The sequence below is a fragment of the Gymnoscopelus microlampas genome, assembly GCF_963454915.1.
Source record: "Gymnoscopelus microlampas genome assembly, chromosome: 5".
Taxonomy (NCBI): Eukaryota; Metazoa; Chordata; class Actinopteri; order Myctophiformes; family Myctophidae; genus Gymnoscopelus; species Gymnoscopelus microlampas.
In genome coordinates this window covers 52,166,780-52,188,002 of record NC_139942.1, presented here as the reverse complement: position 1 = coordinate 52,188,002, position 21,223 = coordinate 52,166,780, and the positions used below count along the sequence as shown (strand labels likewise).

Below are 21,223 nucleotides of genomic sequence, written 5' to 3'. Positions count from 1 at the left end.
CTGTGTGTATACTGGTGCCCCAAAAGCCTACTGCCAGCCATTTTAGTGTAGAAATGTATGATTATTTATGTCTATTTACTTTATGTCTATTTTAGATTCTGTGCTCCATACCATGCGACCATGGTCTTGACACTGGTCTTGTTGATACTTGAGGACATTTAGCTCTCCTCTTATCAGACCCTGTATTCAACTGTACTTTCCTGTTCTTTGTTTTGCAAACTGATAATAAAGTATTCGATCAATCAAAATCAAGTATTCAAACAGGTGAGACCTGACGAGAGCCCTTGACAACCCAACCAGCCAATCACAACCCCGCTCGTCCCTCCAGGCTGTGGGATGGTAGGTAAGGCCATCACGTGTTCACGTCACGTGTTGGTGGTCTGATGTAGACTGCATGGTAGACTGGGATCAAGTTGCTTTGCACGTTGCTGATCCGGTCTGTGGATCTATACCGGATACGGAAACGTTTTTTATACGTGTGTGAGCGGTTTAAATAACCGGATACAGTAGGTGGGCTTTAGACCGGATCACACTGGTTTGATTCGTAATAGAAACCAGGCTTCCCACAGGTTCTGCAGAAAGCCTGGCGACGAATCGAGGTTTGTGACGAACCGACACGATGAGGTTCATCGTGAAGCCGTCGGCGCTGTTGGTTCTAGGAGCGTTGGGGAGCAGAGGACTGGTCAGAGCCATGGTAACCACTTTGTTTACACAACAATATGATTCAATGTTTGTGTTTAACGCCACAAACAAACAACTACATGTTATACTGAGCCGTTCTGAGCGCGTTGGAGGTCAAACGTAGGTTTAGGACTTCTATTTTTGACTGCTTTGGTGCAACGGGCTATCCCGTCCGTGCGTCGGCGGTGCAACGACGATATGGATCCGAAAAGAATAGACGATCTACAAGCATCCGTTGGGAGCTTTCAGATCGTCAATTTATTTTGTTTGGGTTACATCACCCGTAACGGTTGTTGTTGGATACGTTTGTTGTTTATTAACATCATCACAATAACAACATCATTGTGATGGTGTTAATAAACTACATAACAACATGTTAATGTAGTTTAATGTTAATGTTCTGTCTCTGACGGTGCAAAAATGCATAATGAATATATTATAGCCATTGCTGTAGCAACGTTGGTGTGTTATATGTAGTATTATATCTATCTATTTATGTAGGCTATATATGATATTATCTTATAGCTATTTATATAGGCTATATATTATTATATCTATTTATGTAGGCTATATTGTTATTGTATTGTTATATATTATGTCTATTTATGTAGGCTATATATTATTATATCTTATTATATTACATTATTATACATTATATCTATTCATGGAGGCTATATATTGTTATTATTATTGTTGTATTGTTATATATTATATCTATTTATGTAGGCTATATATTATTATTATTATATTTGTATATATTTTATCTATTTATGTAGGCTATATATTCCTATATATTCATTATATCTATTTATCTAGGCTATATATTGTCGTTATTATTATTATATCTTATTATAATTATTTGTATATATTATTATATATCTATTTATTGTAGGCTATATATTCCAGTGTGAAGATGTTGATAGATGGTATAGATATGTTCTTTATGGAAGGTGAACTGAGTCCAGTGTGTTTGTAAAGACTAGAAGCTCGGCCCTGCTACGCAGGGCCTCGCGTCTAGCCCGCCGCCACTCCCACGTAGCGCCCGCGGCCACTTGGCAGCGCATATAAGTGGCATAGCGTCATGAGGGCCAGTGGGGCCGTGGCTCAGTCAGTGAAGACCCTGTAGCGCGGATGATATGTGGCATAGAGGGGCAGATTTTAAATCTCCAGAGGAAACATCCGTGGGCTACCATTGGTTCAGCGATGTGTGCGGGCGCCCTGCGGGCCCTCCTCCTCCACCAATGTGCAGTATTGAGAGCCCTGACGTCACAACATTTGGAGCGATGGGCACTGCACTCTGGTTGGTTAGGGTACACCTAGGGCCCAGGTAGAACCCAGTTAAAGCCTGCATGGGCAAACCCAGTTAGGACCCGCCTTGGTCCCACATAAACGTGGCTAGTTGGGGCCCACCTAAGGGCCAGGTAGAAGCGACTTATAGCCCGCATGGGCATCGCAGTTAAGACCCACCTCGGCCCCACATAGAATTGCCTAGGTGGGGCCCACCTAAGGGCCAGGTAGAGTCGGTGGGGACCCCCCACAGGCTAATGTTAAAATGGTAGCACTTGTTCCTCAACATAGTGTGAATGTGCGTGCAAAGTTGACCACAATCGGACGCTGCATTCATGATTTGCGGCATTTTGTGCAAACTTTAGATGTGAATCTTAGCCAATCGGGATGGAATATGAAAGATTAAACAGATCCGTCTTGATCACATGACTATAGAGATCATGTGTACCGATTTGCGTGAAATGTAGATAAAATCGGAAGGAGTAATGTAAAGAAATATGTTGTACATAAGGCGGCCTCCTGGTGGAGCTATAAAAGGTAGATGTGAGAAATGCAGGGGAAAGGTTTTTCCTTGACCTCTAGAGAGTGCACATACAAAGTTTTACACAGATTGGTGCAGGTATAGGTAAAAACACAAATCGGACTGTTATAGCGCCACCATGAGGCTGATTAGAAAAATCTCAAGTGGAATTTCTTGCTCGGCATAGTGGGAATGTGGGTGCAAATTTGCACGGAAAGTGCATGCTGTGTTCATAATTTGAGGCATTTTGGTCAAAACGGAGCAGTCCTGGAAACTTTGGAAGCCATTTTTAGTCAATCAGGATGGAAAATGAGAAATCTGAAATACCGTGTTTTTTTTAATGACTATAGAGATACTGTGTATCGATGTGCGTGATGTTAGGACAAAATATGTAGCAGTACTGTGAGAAAATGTGTTTTGCAAAAAGCGGCCTCCTGGTGGCACTATAACAGGGCCATGTGAAAGAAATGGGGCAGAGGTTCTGAATTGGCATCCAGGGAGTGTGTGTGCACAGTTGCGCTGCGATCAAGCCAACGATGCGGGAGATTAGCTATCCACAGACCGTCGGACGGACAGGGGGTAAAACATACTCTCGCGCCATCCCTTTCGGCCTGGCGGAGACAATAAAAAAGCTAAAGTAAAGGAAAATACCATTACTGCAACAAAAGTAGTCAACAAACTATACTATAAAACATTGGCCACATTGTCAAAAAATTTAAGAAAGAGGCAAACATGTTGAAAATAGACGATCTACAAGCTTACAACGCCTCTCAACGTGAGGCGTTGTGAGCTTGTAGATCTGCTATTTTCACAATATTGACTTGTGGAACGGAGTCAAACAAAATTGGGGGGGTCCCCAGTTCAAATATGATTATTTGGGGGGGGGGGGGGGGGTGTAGCCACTGCCCTAATCGGACCGAAATGATCTGAAATTACTACATGACCATAATGCAGCCTAAACGTGCGTTGCACGGGGCGGTCCTGCCATTACGTTAGTTACTGGAGTAAGTTGCTGTGGAGCTACACCAGAAGACACACACAACATACACCATCTACAATGGACTAACGGAGCAGCAATAATAACAGTTACCGCACGAACGTGCATTGTTGACAAAGTGATTGCACAGCCGCTGCAGGCATGACAACCACGTTAGCGTTAGCTACGGCAACTATCACAGCGCCCTGTCCGTCGTCGCTGCGACTGACTCTGATGGCTACAGCCATAGATATGTAAACACTACAGCAAGCTCTCTGAGATGCCATTGTCTGGGAACTGCTCTTAGCGTGACACGACCAATGAGAGTGAGCGCTTTCGTTGTTGCTAAGATACGGTGCATGGCACACGGCGTCTCTGCCCCATAGCTTGTAGATCTCACACATGATTGGCGTAGGCTGCGTTGCCGTCGACGCTAATTGGCTGCATGTTGCTGTGACGTTGAAATGGGGTGCCAGGTCTGCTTTGTGTGTAAGCGATTTTGGGCTCATTTGGGCGCGCTTTTGGACTGTTTTCCATAGAGCATGGCAGGGCTTGTTTCTGTCCCGTGACGGATGTGGCAAAGAAGGTGCAAAACGAACCATCCGGAAGTAAAGTGCGAGATGAAATATATAGCACTTTTTGATTATTAGAGAAGGAGACAGATGTGAAGGTGGAAAATGGAATGTAGGAGGTTATATATTTTTTCATGAGCGATTTTTGTAGCAAGTTGTGAGTGAATTGGGCCACTCCTGTGGGCGGGGGGCTGAATAGAACCATTGGGGTTTGGGAAGGAGACGCTCTCTGTTTGAGTGGTAGAGATAATCCTCCCTACAGGATCATGTAGTCACTTTAAGCCACTAATTAATTACATGTTTAGCCTCCAGAGTTGTGTGTGATATAAACAACACCAGAAAGAACCTGATTTAAGAGAATATATAACTTGAATTAAGGAAATTAATCATGTCTTATTAAAGGTGGTGTAAGTGATATTATTGTGAAAGTATTTTAGTTAAATCATTATATATATATATATATATATATATATATATATATATATATATATATATATATATATATATATATATATATATATATATATATATATATATATATATATATATATATATACTGAGAGTGTTTGTTCAGCAACAGGGGTCTCTCCAGCTCTTTAATAAACAGGAAAAGAGAACCCCACTAGATTATGTATCACAGCTTCAGTTTTATAGTGTTCCAATTTTGTCTTTGTTATTCTTTTTTCTTTTCTTCAATTGCACTTGTGTTCATCCTTTATCCTGAGTTCTCTCTCCTGGATAACATTTGCATTCTGACCTAAAAGTGTATTTTCTTTTTACTAAAGAGCTGGAGAGAGAGCTTACTGAACAAACACACTATGATGATTACTATGACAATATATTTCATAACTGTAACTCTTATTATATCACTTGCACCCACTTTAAAAACCCATTCAAACCGGGAAAGCATCTGTGTCATTTAAAAAAAAAATGCGTTGGCTATTAATAAAATAGCAAATGTACAAGCTCACAGCGAGCTTGTACATCTGCTATTTTTTAACGTTTTGGAAAAAATCTTCAATGTAAAGTAATTAAAAGGCCAAAGTGCATTAAAGATAGCGATAATGCTCCCTTTCACCTCCTTCAGCTGTTGACTCACTCCTTCCTTTCTTGGGGGTTGCACAAGTTTCCTTCTTGCACAAGTTCTCCTTTGCCCTTTGGTTTTTCTTCTGGATTCTTGGCTCATAACCGTTAATGTTTATGCTCTGTGTCGTCTGCCTTGCTTTTCTTCTCCAGTGTGCACAGGCGACAGACTGGCAGAGTGCCAAGTCCATCTATGAGTTCACCGCTAAGGACATAGACGGCAACGAGGAGTCTCTGGAGAAGTATAGGTGAGTTCAGCTCAGAGGTGGAGAGTACTGCAAGTTAAGTACAGTACAGGACTACTGGGACGTTGACTTGTAACAGTATTTCTACATTGTGGTATTTATACTTAATTAAGTAAAGAATCTTGAGTACTTCTTCCATCACTGTGTAGACACACACTGTTTAACCTGATTCAGTATAAACAACAATTATGGAATTAGGTGCTCTGGTCCACAGTGACTTAACTACTTAAACTCTCTCTATACTTAGTAAACTAGTAGGGGTGATTTTAAGTGATTATTAAAGGATCTATAGTCTGTAAGTGATAATATATTTTTGTTAAAATAAGTATTAACATATTTGATAATATATGGTTGCTATGGGAATATAGAGATAGTTCCATAGCGACCGTTTCCAGTGATTGTTCAGTAATAGGGAGCTCCCCGTCTATCCAGCTCTTTAAACATAAAATTATAGAGGATACACAGGATAAACTGAGCAGGCTGACACATTGCCCAAACATGGAGTCATACGTCATAGATGATAGATGAGTGACATCATCTATGATCTACAAATTATTCCCTATTTGGGCATTGTTTCGGCCCGATCGGAGCCCCATTGACTTCAATTATATAATTAAAAGTTAAATATTTCAAAAAAAATTATAAAACACAACAAAATATTTCAGACGGACACAGACAGACAGACTCTCATAGATGTCTAGACTCTTGCAGAGCCACAGCGTAATAATAATCAGTATTGGAAATAATCTTTCCAATACTAGGAAATAGATCTATAATAGGTCTATAATAATTTTATAGACCTTGAGAGAGAATGTGCATCATGTTGCATTTCACTGAGACAAATAACTCGTTACATTGTTTGAATTAATTTGAATGTGTTTTGTTCTTTGTCTTTCCCAGAGGCCTGGTGTGTATCGTCACTAATGTGGCCTCTAAATGAGGAAAGACCAAAGTAAACTACACTCAGTTCACGGGAATGTACGCCTCGTACGCTGAGAAGGGTTTACGCATCCTGGCTTTCCCCTGCAACCAGTTTGGAGGGCAGGTGAGACGTCGCTGCTTCAGCGGCATGGCAGCTTGTTGACAGAAAGGCAGCAACGCCTGCCTTAACGTTGCTGTTTCATTTTATTCTCTGTCTCGTCGTCAATAAAGATACATTTCTGAATTTCCAAACGGCAATGCTCTGAGCACTAGGCCTGCCCCTGAGCACTAGGCCTGCCCCCTGCCCCTGAAGTCGGCGATTCAAATAGTCAAAGAACCTCTCAGTCGATGCAAATTATTTGATTCGAGCCTTCTGTGTTTTGTTTTTGTCATTCCCTTTATAGCTTCAGGTACTAGCTCTGAGGTGTCATGTACTTCTAATTTAGTCTATCTACCTCCTTAAATCCTGAGTTGGGTACAGCCCTACTGAGCACCTAGTCTGAGAGCGCCCCGGGTACGCTCTAACTCGTAACCAAGATGCACTCTTGTGAGCTTGTAGATCGGCTATTTTTGAAAGCTTTTGAAAGTGACGGTAGTTAAGTGTGTCTGTGGGTTTTATAAATATTGAACCAATGAAAAGTATTAACTCTTTGACTGCCAGAGTATTTTCATAATATACTAACCCAGTGCCAGCGATTTTCGTGTTTTATAACCTTTTCAACCGGTCACAGAAATGTTATATCCATTATAATCCATCATCTGGCCGTGTTTATAAACACAGCCGAGAATTTGTGATTAAATAACTAATACATTGGATCCATTGGAACACAAATTCTCATCCTCATTTTCCCATTTCCTGAAAGGTTAGGGTTTTGGACGTACATACAAGGTTTCCAAAAACCGGCAGTGACGATGTATCTAATCAGGGTTTTGTCCCATGTCTCTGTGTCCTCTAGGAGCCAGGCACAGACGCAGAGATCAAAGAGTTTGCCAAAGGTTACGGCGCAGAGTATGACCTCTACAGTAAGATCGAGGTGAACGGAGACAACGCTCACCCTCTGTGGAAGTGGATGAAGGCACAGCCCAAGGGCAAGGGCATGCTGGGAAAGTGAGTTCTCTTCTTCTCCCAACTACTACTAGCCACAAGACAAAAGTGTCGTGGTCCTCTACATATTTTGTTAGACAGGAATACCAGCACTTCACTTTAATCCAGGGGTCTTCAACAGGGGGTCCGAGACCCCTAGGGGGTCCTCAGAGCTACTATAGGGGGTCCGCCAATTCTTTGTGTGATAGGATTTAGTTTTTTTTACTGCAAACACTTTTTTCCCACAAGAGGGTCAAAACAAGAGGAAAAAACACCATAATAACACAGTATTCAACTTTGTTTCACAATTTTGGAACACAATTTTGGAAAAGCCATCTCTATGCGCGTTCCTAGAGAACCCCTATATAAAGACTGACTTAGATTGTCAGATCATCTATTTTAAGTACAAAATTGTACAACAACTGAAGGCACACTTTAAATTCCGAAGTATACACAGTATCAAAAATAGAGAGGCATAAACCCTTATTTGCGTCTTTTTAAAACACGCATACCAACTCTATAGATGCTCAAAGGTCAAATTTATAAAAAAAAAACAGCAAAGCAATACCTCTTCATTAAGCCTTTTAGGGTGTTTGGTTTGTAAGGTGCATATCCACCAAGCCTCTCTGTAACAGAAATCTATCTCGATCCCCACCTCTTTTTAAAGGCTGCCTTGCCATGATGTAACTCCAAAGGTGGGCAAGAAATAAAAAATAATTGCTCTATTGATTAGAAATTGATAATTCAAAATATGCGCCTCATTGACTTACATTGTACGGTAAAACAGCTCTCAAAGTCACTCTTTTAGCACAAAAACGAACGCAAACAAAGTTGATTCAGACAATATAGAACATCACCAAACACAGCACCGCGTGGCTGCCACAGCACCGCCGTGGCAGCTTTTAAATCTGCCGTTTTTGTAAAATTGTGAAAAACAATTAACCACAGATAATGTGGTGGAAATATGTGAATTTACAAGCTTTTTTTGTTTTGTAGTACAGTAGAAAAATGATGATTCCTAAACTGTATTTCCAGCATGTTTGTCTTAAAGGGATAGTTCACCCCCAAAATGATGTTTTTTTTTCTATCGATTAGTATTAGATATTTTTTAGTTTTTGTCTCATTCCTAAGCCAATAATTTGATGACAGTCAGCGGTTCCGGTATAGGAAACATAAGAGTCTCCTTTGTGTCTCCTACCGGAACCGCTGCCTGCCGGTCCGCTGGTCATCAAATTATTGGCTTAGGAATGTGACAAAAACATCAACTCAAATATCCATGAATTCAAGACTCCATGGGGTGACCAATCGATAGAAATAAAGATTTATTTTTGGTGAACTATCCCTTTAATCTATTTGCAGTAGAGAAGAGACACTGATAGACACACACACATCCACACACACCTTGCTCAACACATCCTGTTGCATTGTTCCTTCCTCTTTCTTTAGAGGTGCAGAGATTACTCTTGTAATCAGTTGCAGGACAAACAGAAGATAAAATAATCATAGAGATCTTAAGCCTTGTGTAGGTTTAGAATGATGATACCTAAACATTATAATTCTACATATTTCGTTAATTATTTAGGAGAAACAGAGCTAGTGTGGGAGGGCTCCATTCATGCTGTTCCACAAACCACAGAAGAGGATTTTGTCATGAGCTTTTATTTTGTTTTATTCCATGGGTGATCACACCGAGACACACCACTACAATCACAGACGCTTTTAACCCGTTAAAGGAGAATTCCGCCCAACGTTTTTCTTACCTTTTATATATGATATCCTAGGACGAGTGGTACAGTAGAAAAAAATCATAACTCCATCCCGAGTCGACCGCAGCTAAAAACCCGAGCCTATGGGACTTGTGCTAGATCGCGTATTTTAATAGCTTATTTCTTTTGGTGAGATCTAACGTTCTAATGGACAGAAACCCCTCCACAGTGTTTATTACGATGTGTGTTTTATGATTGTCAGTTCATGAAAACCAGTAAGTAATGACTTGGTCATGATGCATTCTCAGTGGTTGGCTAACTGGCAGTGTTCCTGACTGTTTTTCTCCTCTCTCTCACCACAGTAACATCAAATGGAACTTCACCAAGGTAACTACTAATGACTATTGTTGCATTTTCCTCCTGGAATGCACTTGTTTTACAAGTTCTTAGTTTATTTCAGTGGTTCTCAAACTTACATTTTAAGGATCCCCATAACTCTGAGAGTGTACAAATGGAACCGTAAGCATCCATTTGGTTCCATTTGTACATTCTGAGTTACAGACCTGTAAGGATCCATTTAGAACCCCCTCAAGTATGGTTCCTGAACCCTGAACTTTGAGAACCACTGCTTTATTTGCATTTGAATTCTGCTGTAGCCATTAGTAAAATACTGTACCTGCTGTTCTTATGGTTTGATTTGTGTTCACCTCTGCAGTTTCTCATAGACAGAGAAGGCCAGGTGGTCAAGAGATATGGACCAACAGATGACCCGTCTGTAAGTGTAACTTTTATTACCTTTTTTATTTGTGAGGCATACATGCTTGAGTAAGTCTGCAGTTCTAACTGCAATGGGGAGTATGTTCCACAGTTTGGGAGCCAGAAGGGAGAAGAGTCTGGGATGTTTTAGGGAAGGTTCCGACAGCTTCCCTGTGTTAGCTGATCTGAGAGAGCGGAAGGGGTTGTTGGGTTGGATGGATCAGGCTTTGAAGATAATGGGGGTGCCGTACCTTTGGTTGCTTTTGGTTGCTTTTGTAGGCCAACATCAGTGTTTTGTACTCTGTGCGGGGCAGTAACTGGGAGCCAATGGAGGGAACGCAGAAGGGGTTAGACATGTGAACATTTTGGTTGGTTGAAGACCAAGCGTGCTGCGGCATTCTGGGTCATTTGTATCATTAATGTAAGGCATTAATGATTTATAGGTAGTAGTCTTGTGTAGCCAGATGATAGGATCGGATCTTTGCCTATACCGTTTATTCGTTGATATATAAAACATGTGCTTGTCGGTTTTTCTATTAACCCATTAAGACCTGGAACTGTCTCATTTTTAGATTTGAGCTAAAAAGCATTATTTTACACTTTGGGCTATTCAAAAATAGCAGATATACAAGCTCATAGCTTGTAGATTGTTCCAGGGACCCCCAGAGGCAAAGATTTGAGTTAAAAATGTTCGCTTTAAAAAAATATATATTCAAAGATTTGCACACATTTTCACGATTTTTCAAAAATAGCAGATCTACAAGCTCGTAGCGCTCGTAGCGCAGATATACAAGATCTACAAGCTACGAGCTTGTAGATCTGCTATTTTTGAAAAATCGTGAAAATGTGTGCAAATCTTTGAATATATATTTTTTTAAAGCGAACATTTTTAACTCAAATCTTTGCCTCTGGGGGTCCCTGGAACAAAATATTTTGATGGGGTTCCGCGGCCAAATACATATAATTTTGGGGGTCCTTGACATGAAAAAGATTGAGCACCACTGATATAGAAACATACGTTTTTCAGAAAACTGTTGAGATTTAGGAGACATGTAGAATCGGCTTCAGGTCTCAATGGGTTAAGCGGACAGTAAAATGGGTAAAAAAACAAACTGATTGGATTTAAAAACAAAGATGTCTATGCTGTGGAATGTGTTAACACTGACTCATATACTACATACAGTACTGTATGTATGGTTCACTGATCAGTCTTTGTATTGAAGATATATGGTGCTGAAATTGCAGCCACTGTAATGGTTCACTGAGCTAGATGTGCTGTAACTCTGTCCATGGTCCTGAAACTACAGCCACTTCACTGTATGGTTCAGTGAGCTGTCTGTAATATGGAAGATATACAGTAACTGTGTCCAGGGTCCTGACTGCAGCCACTGTTCTAGTTCCTCTGTTCTCTAACACAGTGGTTCTCAAACATGTTCACGTCAAGGACCGCCAAATTTAACCCATTAAGACCAGGAAAGCATCATCTGTGTCATTTTAGATTTCTTTGGCTATTCAAAAATAGCAGACATACAAACTCATAGAGTGCCACTCTACGAGCTTGTAGATCTGCTATTTTTTTTTGGAAAAAAATTGAAAATGTTTGCAAATCTTTGAATATATATATATTTTTTTAAAGCTAACATTTGTAACTGAAATATTTGCTTCTGGGGGGTCCCTGGAACAACATATTTTGAGATGGGGGTCCGCGGGCCAAATACATTTAATTTTGGGGGGTCCTTGACATGAAAACCTTTGAGCACCACTGATTATAGCAAAAATAAAAACAATTGGATTTTGACATTTGTAGAATCCCCAAAAGCAAATGTTTGAGTTACAAATGTTCGAAAATGTTCGCTTTAAGAAATACATATTCAAAGATTTGCAAAACTTTCAAAAGAAATAGCAGATCCACAAGCTATGAGCTAGTATATCTGCTATTTTTGAATAGCCAAAGAAATCTTAAAATGACACAGATGCGTCCCCGGGTTAATACGTATGTATTTAGCCATGGAAACCCATCTGAAAATATTTTGTCAGGGATCATCATAAAAGATGTATGATGAAATCTACAAGCTCTCAACGCGTCGCAAACGCGTTGTGAATATGTAGGGGTTATCAAGTGGTTAAACTGTTTTTTTCCTGCTTTATGTACTCATTTTGCTGGGGACCCCCTCAAGGACCCCTGGGGGTCCCCGGACCCCACTTTGAGAAGCTCTAACCACCAGCCCATCTCTCTCTCTCTCTCTCTCTCCCTTCTACAGGTGGTGGAGAAGGACCTGTCCAAGTACTTGTAATGCAACAGACTCCTCCTCCTCCTCCTCCTCCGACCAACGTGTGTGTGTGTGTGTCTGATTGAACCTTGACCCTCTCCTGCGGCCTCCTGGGTATTGTTGTTCCGGGGGGGAAAGGCTCTGGACCAGTGACGGCCTGTCCTGTAAACCCAGCAGTGGGGGAGGACGGGCCTGATGACCCCTTTAGCGTACAACTAAACCTCCCAGAGAGACCCCCCCCACACGCAGTACCCTGTACGGCCACAAGGAGACCGTCATAGTCTGTCAGACACGCAGCCAACCAATGGCTCATTTCTACTCTGTATAAAAAAAAATGTCATATTTTCAGTTGATAAATACACTAGTTTTTTTTTCAAGCAACACAAAAAGGCACAAAAGGATTAATTAGTCTTGATCGTTTACAGTATTTAACCCTGCTTGACAACATTGCTTACCAAGTAATCCCCCTCATCCAGGGTTGCCAGATCTCCTTATTATAATTTTCCCCTCAAGATTTTATTTGAAAATAGCCGATCTACAAGCTCACAACGCGTCGCGACGCGTTGTGAGCTTGTAGATCTGCTATTTTCAAATAGCCGATGTATATGTTAAAAGTGCTCATGTGGCACATAGTCGCTTCTTTTGGGCTGGTTCTGCTTGTTTCTCTCTCAGAATCTGGCAACACAACTGCCATGTTGTTTTACCAGTTTGTTATAAGCACACAGATTGCCATAGATCACAGGTGGCTGTTAGACTTCCCCTTGTTGTCTCTTGCACTGGTATTAATATATATTTGTACTCATCTCAGATCCATTTGCTTTGTTTTAACTTAATGTGTTTTTTTTGTTGTTTTCTTTTCATGGATTAGAAAAATAAACGCTACTTGTCATGATGCGAGTGTATTGATTTGTAAACTGTTGTTTAAAACATGTCAGAATGATAGTAATACAAAGTTGATGGATAAGTAAGTATCAGGTAATGATATATTGATGTGGTACTGATGCAGTGTAGCCACAGATTAAGCTTGTTTTATTCTCTTATCAACAGTGTGTCTCTTGGTTGTCGCTTACTGACAAGAGCCTGATCTATAAGCTCGGCCTCTTGTTGACAAGCGACGCCATCTCACAATATAAGTAGGCGGCAGACTTGATGGCAGGGCAGCTGGTATTTGAGAATGAATGGTTTATGTGAATGAATGGTTTATTTTCGGTCTTTGTTTACAACAAATCAAAACACACTTGTGTGGACTTACAACAAAATTCAAATCGTCATCACAAATATACATATCCAACCAACTCACACACAAAATCCAAAATCCAAAAGACTGAACGCTATTGAGCCATCAGGCTGAAGCACAATGCTTGTATATTTATATACTACTAGTCTGTATCTAAAGTTTCTTTGTTCATATAATTACTACAGTACATGGAAATGACTTCAAATGAGGAGTTTTGAGAAGGTTACTGTACTGGTACAGAAATGAATTGCACAGTGATTACAGCACCAGTGAAGGAAGCTGCTAGATGTACAGTATATACTATACTGAATTGACCACTTTGAGTACAGTATTGGCCTCTAAAGATGCATTGTAAATATCTAGCATTCAAGACCAGATATATTTGAAACGCCCTGGAAGCCTCTACTGTTAAAGGTAGCGTAAGTGATATTCTTTCCTTGGTTAAAATAAGTGTTAAATGAATGTATATTTTGATGGTAATCATTTCTATAGACTAGAGTGTTTGTTCAGTTAAAGGGGTCTCCCTGTCTCTCCAGCTCTTAAACAAACTGAAAATGCATTTTCAGGTCGGGATACCAATTTTATCCAATCAGAAGAGAGAACTCGTACAGGATGAAATTGGCAGTGATGACACAAAGATATGAGCAGACACAATTGGAACTGGAACAACATAAAATTGAAGGTGATAAATGGGTACTCTCTCCTGATTGGCTGACAATTTGCAACCCAGCTGAAAATGTATTTGCTGTTAATTAAAGGGGTGGTTATTGAACAAACACTAGCAAATACATACCATCACAATATAGTTTAACCTTTTAACAAAAACACTTTATTTTGACAAAAAAATATCACTTTGAGTGAAATGTATATTAATGATGTACAGTTAAGTATCCTTGAGTTTAGGTGAGTTTACAGAGGTTGGACAGTCGTCTTCCACTCCTGAAATCACAAAACTAACAATTAAGGGTGGTAGTGGGGCAGATGTAGCTGTTCGAACACCATTTTTCCCAGATTAATTAAAAAATAAATGTGTATTGTTCATGAGACAGCCACATCATAACAGCCCCCCATCCATCCAGATACATTTAATATTATCCATTTTTTAAAAACGATCTGTTGCCCTCCCCTGCCTTTAACCACATCACCCACACGGTGGTGCTGTGCTGTAGCAGAGGCTCTAAAATGCAAATCCTTCCCTCCAGTGTGTGTGAGTGACGCACAGCGGATCGAGGTGCAAATTACGCACCAACAGCAGCAGCACCACACAGAGCCAAGAACAAACACCACTACCTTCTGGATGTGATCTCTGTTATAACTCTTATTTACAACTATGTAGTCACACTGACAGACTGTGTATATACGATAGTAATCGGCAGTGTTTTGAGATGACAACGAGTGTAAAATGTAACGGTATGTTGAGCTGAAGAGAAGCTTGGGTTTCTACACCAGACTAGACTGAGTCTCATTGACGGAGAGAGGGAGAAGAACAGAAGAGAAGGACATCTAGTTTGGACCAGAGAGAGCTGCCGTGGAGATGGAGGAGAGGACTGCGGTACAACCAGGCCTGTCTCTGCAGCTGGACCTGCAACCAGGCGACTCAGGTTCGTAGTGCATTCATTTCACATTAACCCATTAATGTGAAATGACACAGTTCCAGACCTGGAACTGTGTCATTTTTAGATTTGAGTTAAACACACTTTGGGCTATTCAAAAATAGCAGATATACAAGCTCATAGCGCGGCACCGAGTGCCGCGCTACGAGCTTGTAGATCTGCTATTTTTGAAAATTCGTGAAAATGTGTGCAAATGCTTGAATATATATATATTTAAAGCGAACATTTTTAACTCAAATCTTTGCTTCTGGGGGTCGCTGGAACAAAATATTTTGATGGGGGGTCCGCAGCCGAATACATATGGGGGTCCTTGACGTGAAAAAGATTGAGCACCACTGATACAGAAACATACGTTTTTCAGACTCCTGTTGAGATTTAGGAGACATGTAGAATCGGCTTCAGGTCTCAATGGGTTGTTAAAACAGACAGCTCTCTGAGGCATACGGTGGCTGCGTGGTTTCAGCACCATGGACAGAGTCACACAGGTTCTCAACCTTTTCTATGACAAGAACAAGATGTGCAGTGAGTGAACGATCTCCGCCACACGGACCCCCATTATTTGATACCGCGATGTATATTGTTTTAATCTCTCTGGGGGTCCCCGATCTATATACCCCGTCAAATCCTGCAGTGTTCATTTAACCTCGTCGTAAACGGGTCCATTTGGTTCCATTTGTACACTCTCAGCCCACTGAGCAATAGTCGTCTATTAGACGTCCGTCTAAAACAGGGTTATAATTGGTCTACTGGTGAAAGTTTTTTAGCGGTCTAGGCTTAGCCTAGACGTTGATTAGCTGTTTTTTAAACGTCTATTTATAGACCGTCTATATTATAGACGTCATTTCAACGTCTATAATATAGACGGTCTATAAATAGACGTTTAAAAAACAGCTAATCAACGTCTAGGCTAAGCCTAGACCGCTAAAAAACTTTCACCAGTAGACCAATTATAACCCTGTTTTAGCCTACCCCTTAGACGTATTTTAGACGTCTAATAGACCAAAAAATGCTCAGTGGGAGAGTAATAGAGCCATCAAGGGTCCTTTTTTGGGACCCCATGGTGGTCACTGGACCCGACGTTGAGAACCAGTGGATCAATATAGGCTACTATATAGGCCTATTAGTAGCCTACAGTGATCGATTTGTCTATTATTGCCGATTAATCGCATCGTTTTGGTGGCGGTTCAACGTTTGAGTCCGGTGGTGGTGGTAGCCTACCACCAGGTAGGTGGTAGGTGCTGGTGGTAGCTGGTATAGGTGGCGGTAGGCTTGGTGGTAGGCTAGTAGTGGTAGGCTAGTGGTGGTAGGCTACCACCGTAGGTGGTGAGGGTAGCCTACTACCACATAGGTAGTGGTAGGCTAGTGGTGGTGGTATCCTACAATGTAGGTGGTGGTGGTATCCTACCACTGTAGGTGGTAGGCTACAACGTAGGTGGTGGTAGCCTACCAGTACCACGTCACCTACCTCTGGTAGGCTTAAAGTGCATCAAGTGCATTGGGGGGATAGATATCGACACATACCAGCCGATCTCTGGCGTAAACTAAATAATTATGGAGATTGTTAATAAACGTGGCGTCATATATTAGGGTCTAAATGATGCCTATATATATATTATAGGTTATATTTGTCAGATTAAAAACAGACTTGATAGAGAGGGTTGTTATTGTTGTTGTTTTGTTATTTTTAAAACCAGTAATGGTGAGTGGGGAGGGATGAGAGCGCATGCCGTCACAGTCAGAAACATAAGCTGTGGAGATGAATAATTTATGAGACAGATTAGATAACTGGAGTGTGAAGACACCTCGTCCCTCTGACTGAAGTGTAACTATAGAATATACCGTAATCATTGGATCGCAAACTCAATTATCTGATTCTCACTCACAGAACATAGGAGCAAATGGCTGTGAGGTCTAATAATACAAATGAGAATAATTAAAGCTGCAAGCAGCGATGACCGGGCCCTCGCACCTCTGTCCACGTTAGGGGCAAATATCAACCAATTATAACACAGAGTCCAGTTCAACCGAGTCCAGTGAGGTCGACTCATCTCATGACTCTGTATGACAAACTGTTCAAAACTTAAAGGGCAAGACCACTTTGTTAGAGGTTTGGGTTGTGTAGTTACCTTGCCATGATGTAACTCCAAAGGTGGGCAAGAAATCAAAAATAATTGCTCCATTGATTAGAAATTGATAATTCAAAATATGCTCCTCATTGACTTACATTGTACGGTAAAACAGCTCTCAAAGTCATTATTTTAGCACATAAACGAATGCAAACAAAGTTGATTCAGACAATATAGAACATCACCAATTCCAGTACTGTTTTTCTTTTTTATAAAAATGTCAACTTCCTGTTGATTTTGCCATTTTTAATAAGTCGAAAACCTGGACTGGATCCGCGGATCCGGATCCAGATCTTCAAATAGTAAAATCAACAGGAAGTTGACATTTTTATTAAAAAAACAAACAGTACTGGGTTTGGTGATGCTCTATATTGTCTGAATCAGCTATGTTTGGGTTCATTTATGTGCTAAAAGAGTGACTTTGAGATCTGTTTTACCGTACAATGTAAGTCAATGAGGAGCATATTTTGAATTATCAATTTCTAATCAATGGAGCTATTATTTTGATTTCTTGCCCACCTTTGGAGTTACATCATGGCAAGGTAACTACACAACCCAAACCTCTAACAAAGTGGTCTTACCCTTTAAGGAAAAGGGTAGAAACAATGAAATATAGACCAATCAGAATAGTGGGTGGGGGTAAGTAACATCAATGAAGGACAAGGACTTTAAAGTGAGTCCAATGATGCAACTCACAAGTGGTTACGACAAAATTTATGGCAAATGATAGAAACTATTAAATATCGACCAATCAGAGAATGGGGGGTGGGGCTAAGTGACTCTAATCAAGGACAAGGACTCTCAACCGAATCAAGTGACGTGACTCACAAGTCTGTATGATAATATTAATAATAATAATATTATTTTTTATATTGCACTTTACATTTAAAACAAATCTCAAAGTGCTACAATACAGGCTAAACTAGGAGGTAAAACACTATAGCTAAACCAATGCTTTGTTAAAAAGGAAAGTCTTTAGTCCTCTTTTAAAAGTGTCAACAGACTCTCTGCAGCTATAGCGAGAGTGTCCCTGAGTATAGGCTGATTGATGAGTTATTTTCCGGATCTTCAGCAGTCTGGCACAGAGCTGACTTTAATCAGAGTAAGACGGCAGTGGAGTGCCATAAAAAGCGGCAGACACTGTGAGATGGTGGAGGAGCCATGGGTTCATTGAGGACACTCTGACAGCAGCAGCCGCAGTATTCTTTAAGATATGTTTTTGGCTTTTGCCTTTATTGATAGGTCGTCGGGATCGGAGTCGAACCCTCTGTCAGGCTGCATCAGCAGCCTAGGTGGCCGGACCGCTACTCCAGCCGTCTGGGCCTCAGCCGCAGTATTCTTTGATTTATTGGTTGATTGGTTCATTGATTACTTTATTAGTCAAACGTGTAAACAGCACAGAGAGGTACAATAAAACATTTGGATAACACAAAAAAAGTTCTGGGGACTTTGTGTTAACATTGTGGTAGTATGTATTCAATTAATCAACCAACAGACCATAGAATATCCACCTGTTTCCTAGGCTTGTGTTTTCCACTTCCTGTCGGATTTCATTGGATATTATTATTCATCTGACCGGTTTCATTGGATTTCATTGGATCAAAAGACAGGAAGTGGAACACAGTGAAAAGCCTAGGGAACAGGTGGATTAACACATTAAAACATGTCATGAGCAAATACAAATAGCTATATTTACAGATGGGGAAAAAAAGAGAAAACGGTGGCAGTTTTTCAATGGGATTTAATATCTATCACCACTTGTAGTTTTCTGACAGATGCTTTTTCTAGCCATTTTTTTAAAGATGCCAGTGATTTACATCCTTTAAGTTTAATGTATGATGTCAGGGCATTCCACATTATGTTGGCAGAGTAGTAGAGTGAATATGTTTCCCATATTTGTGCTAAATTTGGGGGCTGACGTACCAGATGGTTGGTGCTCCCTCTGGTGTTGAGGCTGTGGATGTCACTCACTCATGGAGAAGTAGTTAGACAGGTATGTGGGCCTCTGATCCTCTGAGTATCTTAATCCATCAAGACCGGGAACGCATCTGTGTCATTTTAAGATTTCTTTGGCTATTCAAAAACAGCAGATATACAAGCTCATACGAGTGCCGTGCTATGAGCTTGTAGATCTGCTATTTTTTTTTTTAAATGTGAAAAAGTTGTGCGGTTGTGCAGAATATATAATATGCAGTATATGTTTTTTTTCGAACATTTGTAACTCAAATCTGGGGGTGGTCCCTGGAACAACATTTTTTGAGAGGCGGGGGTTGGGGGGGGGGGCAACAGACAAATACATATGATTTTGGGTGGTCCTTGGACCTTAACATGAAAAAAGTTTGAGAACCACTGATATTATAGCAACGTACAGATAAGAAAGAAAAACAGGTGCGCCTCCTCCGGATGCCTCTGGTTGAGGCAGTGGGTGCACAGCTATGTACAGTATATATAACTTAAATCAAATACCACCGAAGTGAAAAAAGCGACACTCCAGAATAAATAATGCAACAAGCTCATAGTGCGGCACTTGTGCACGCACGCATGCACGCACGGCCTCAATACTCTGTAAACTTGACCTTTGGCTCTGTACTTGACAAATACATCATGATTTTATCATTTTGGGGGTCCCAAAAACACACACACACACACACACCACACACACACACACACACACACACACACACACACACACACACACACACACACACACACACACACACACACACACACACACACTGTGTATCTGCTGCTCTCTGTCTCTCGCCTACATAATACCCCTTACATAATGTGATATCAAGGCATGAGAACATAATCCACAGGCTCAGTCAGTCAGTAGGCTATGCTGCTATGTTGCTATGTTGCTATGTTGCTATGCTGCTATGCTGCTACGCTGCTATGCTGCTACGCTGCTACACCGCGTCGGTTCACTTCCCACACATAGGGTTACAATCCGTTTTTATGGGTCGTGGGAGTAAATATCACATTTTGTGTTTTAACCTTTTCCGACAATTTTCTTTTCCTTTTTTCAAAATATTCTTTCTCCTAAAAATTCTAGAAAAGAAAGAGAGAGAGAGAGAAAAAAAACATTGTTCAAAAGATTTTCAGACATTTTCAATAAATAAATAAATGAATAAAATCTAAATCTAGATTTAAAAAAATGTAACCGTAAAAATTGCCAAAAGGTTGTGTACACTAGCTGTGTGTGTGTGTGTGTGTGTGTGTGTGTGTGTGTGTGTGTGTGTGTGTGTGTGTGTGTGTGTGTGTGTGTGTGTGTGTGTGTGTGTGTGTGTGTGTGTGTGTGTATGTGAGAGAGAGAGAGAGTGAGTGACAGCCAGGGGAATCTTCTCATAGCAACTGTTTAGGTCTGAAACGGCCGCCATTTTCTCAGCTGAGAGCGATTTAATCCTCTTTACCCTCACACACACACACACACACACACACACACACACACACACACACACCGCTTTAGTGACACATCTCTCACCAGCTTCAATTTCCATACTATAATTACACATTTAGAAATCTCCAATTCAGTCGAGTGATGTGACCGCTACGGATAGCAGCTTTAAGTGAAAACATAAAGACATTTGCATGACATTCCACTCCGTACTCCTACTTACTGTTGCTACTAGTACAAGATTCAGACAGCATTTGTACTTAAACATTTTCTATTCCTTTTTATAATGCATCCTATAATACATTTCTAAACCCAAAACCCCCCAAAAAAACCTGCCACTGTGTGGGACTAAACACAAAAACAACATATCAATGTCACTAACAAGACACGCCACAACGTGCAGAATTACTACGCGCAGTCTGTAGGCCACTTCATACTGCTCAGCACACATCTGCCCCCTCGCAGCATAATTAATTGCGGCCAACACAAACTCACAACATTACAGTCGGCCATGTTGTTCCTTAGCGTCATCGCCGACCACCGCCCAACAAGACCCAAGTGAGGTCAGACAACACACTCCATATTTGGGCATAGCTCCATTGGGAACATCTCCTATTATGGCTTTATATATTATAGAGACCAACAAACACAAAGCACCGCGCAGCGGATAGGGGGGAGGGGCGCGCAGCGCCCCGACCCTCTAGTATACTGTACAAAATAATAATGCATTATAACGATAATGCCTTGTC

At 40.8% G+C, this 21,223-nt stretch overlaps 2 protein-coding genes and 1 long non-coding RNA gene across 3 annotated transcripts in view; 2 read left to right on the top strand and 1 right to left on the bottom strand.

Moving 5' to 3' along the window:
* The first annotated feature begins 575 nt into the window (after nucleotides 1-575).
* LOC311045621 (phospholipid hydroperoxide glutathione peroxidase-like) lies at nucleotides 576-12,649 on the top strand. The gene is made up of 7 exons (XM_084057576.1): nucleotides 576-694; nucleotides 5,273-5,367; nucleotides 6,265-6,409; nucleotides 7,242-7,393; nucleotides 9,438-9,462; nucleotides 9,791-9,850; nucleotides 12,093-12,649. Exons 1-7 carry the CDS (start codon nucleotides 620-622, stop codon nucleotides 12,123-12,125), a joined length of 585 nt encoding a protein of 194 aa, XP_083913702.1. The 5' UTR covers nucleotides 576-619; the 3' UTR covers nucleotides 12,126-12,649.
* Nucleotides 12,430-13,014, bottom strand: LOC311045622. Its single transcript, XR_014600787.1, has 2 exons — nucleotides 12,790-13,014; nucleotides 12,430-12,591 (listed from the first exon to the last, which is right to left on the bottom strand). It is a non-coding gene; the product is annotated as an uncharacterized lncRNA (long non-coding RNA).
* A 1,814-nt stretch (nucleotides 13,015-14,828) lies between these two features.
* Nucleotides 14,829-21,223, top strand: part of LOC311045173 (phosphatidylinositol 4-phosphate 5-kinase type-1 gamma-like) — a gene marked incomplete at its 3' end in the record, with an annotated part of 36,417 nt that continues 30,022 nt past the window's right edge. Inside the window, exon 1 of the mRNA XM_084056984.1 lies at nucleotides 14,829-14,939. Coding sequence (XP_083913110.1) covers nucleotides 14,873-14,939 — 67 coding nt within the window. The 5' untranslated portion in view covers nucleotides 14,829-14,872. The remainder of the gene's footprint in view (nucleotides 14,940-21,223) is intronic.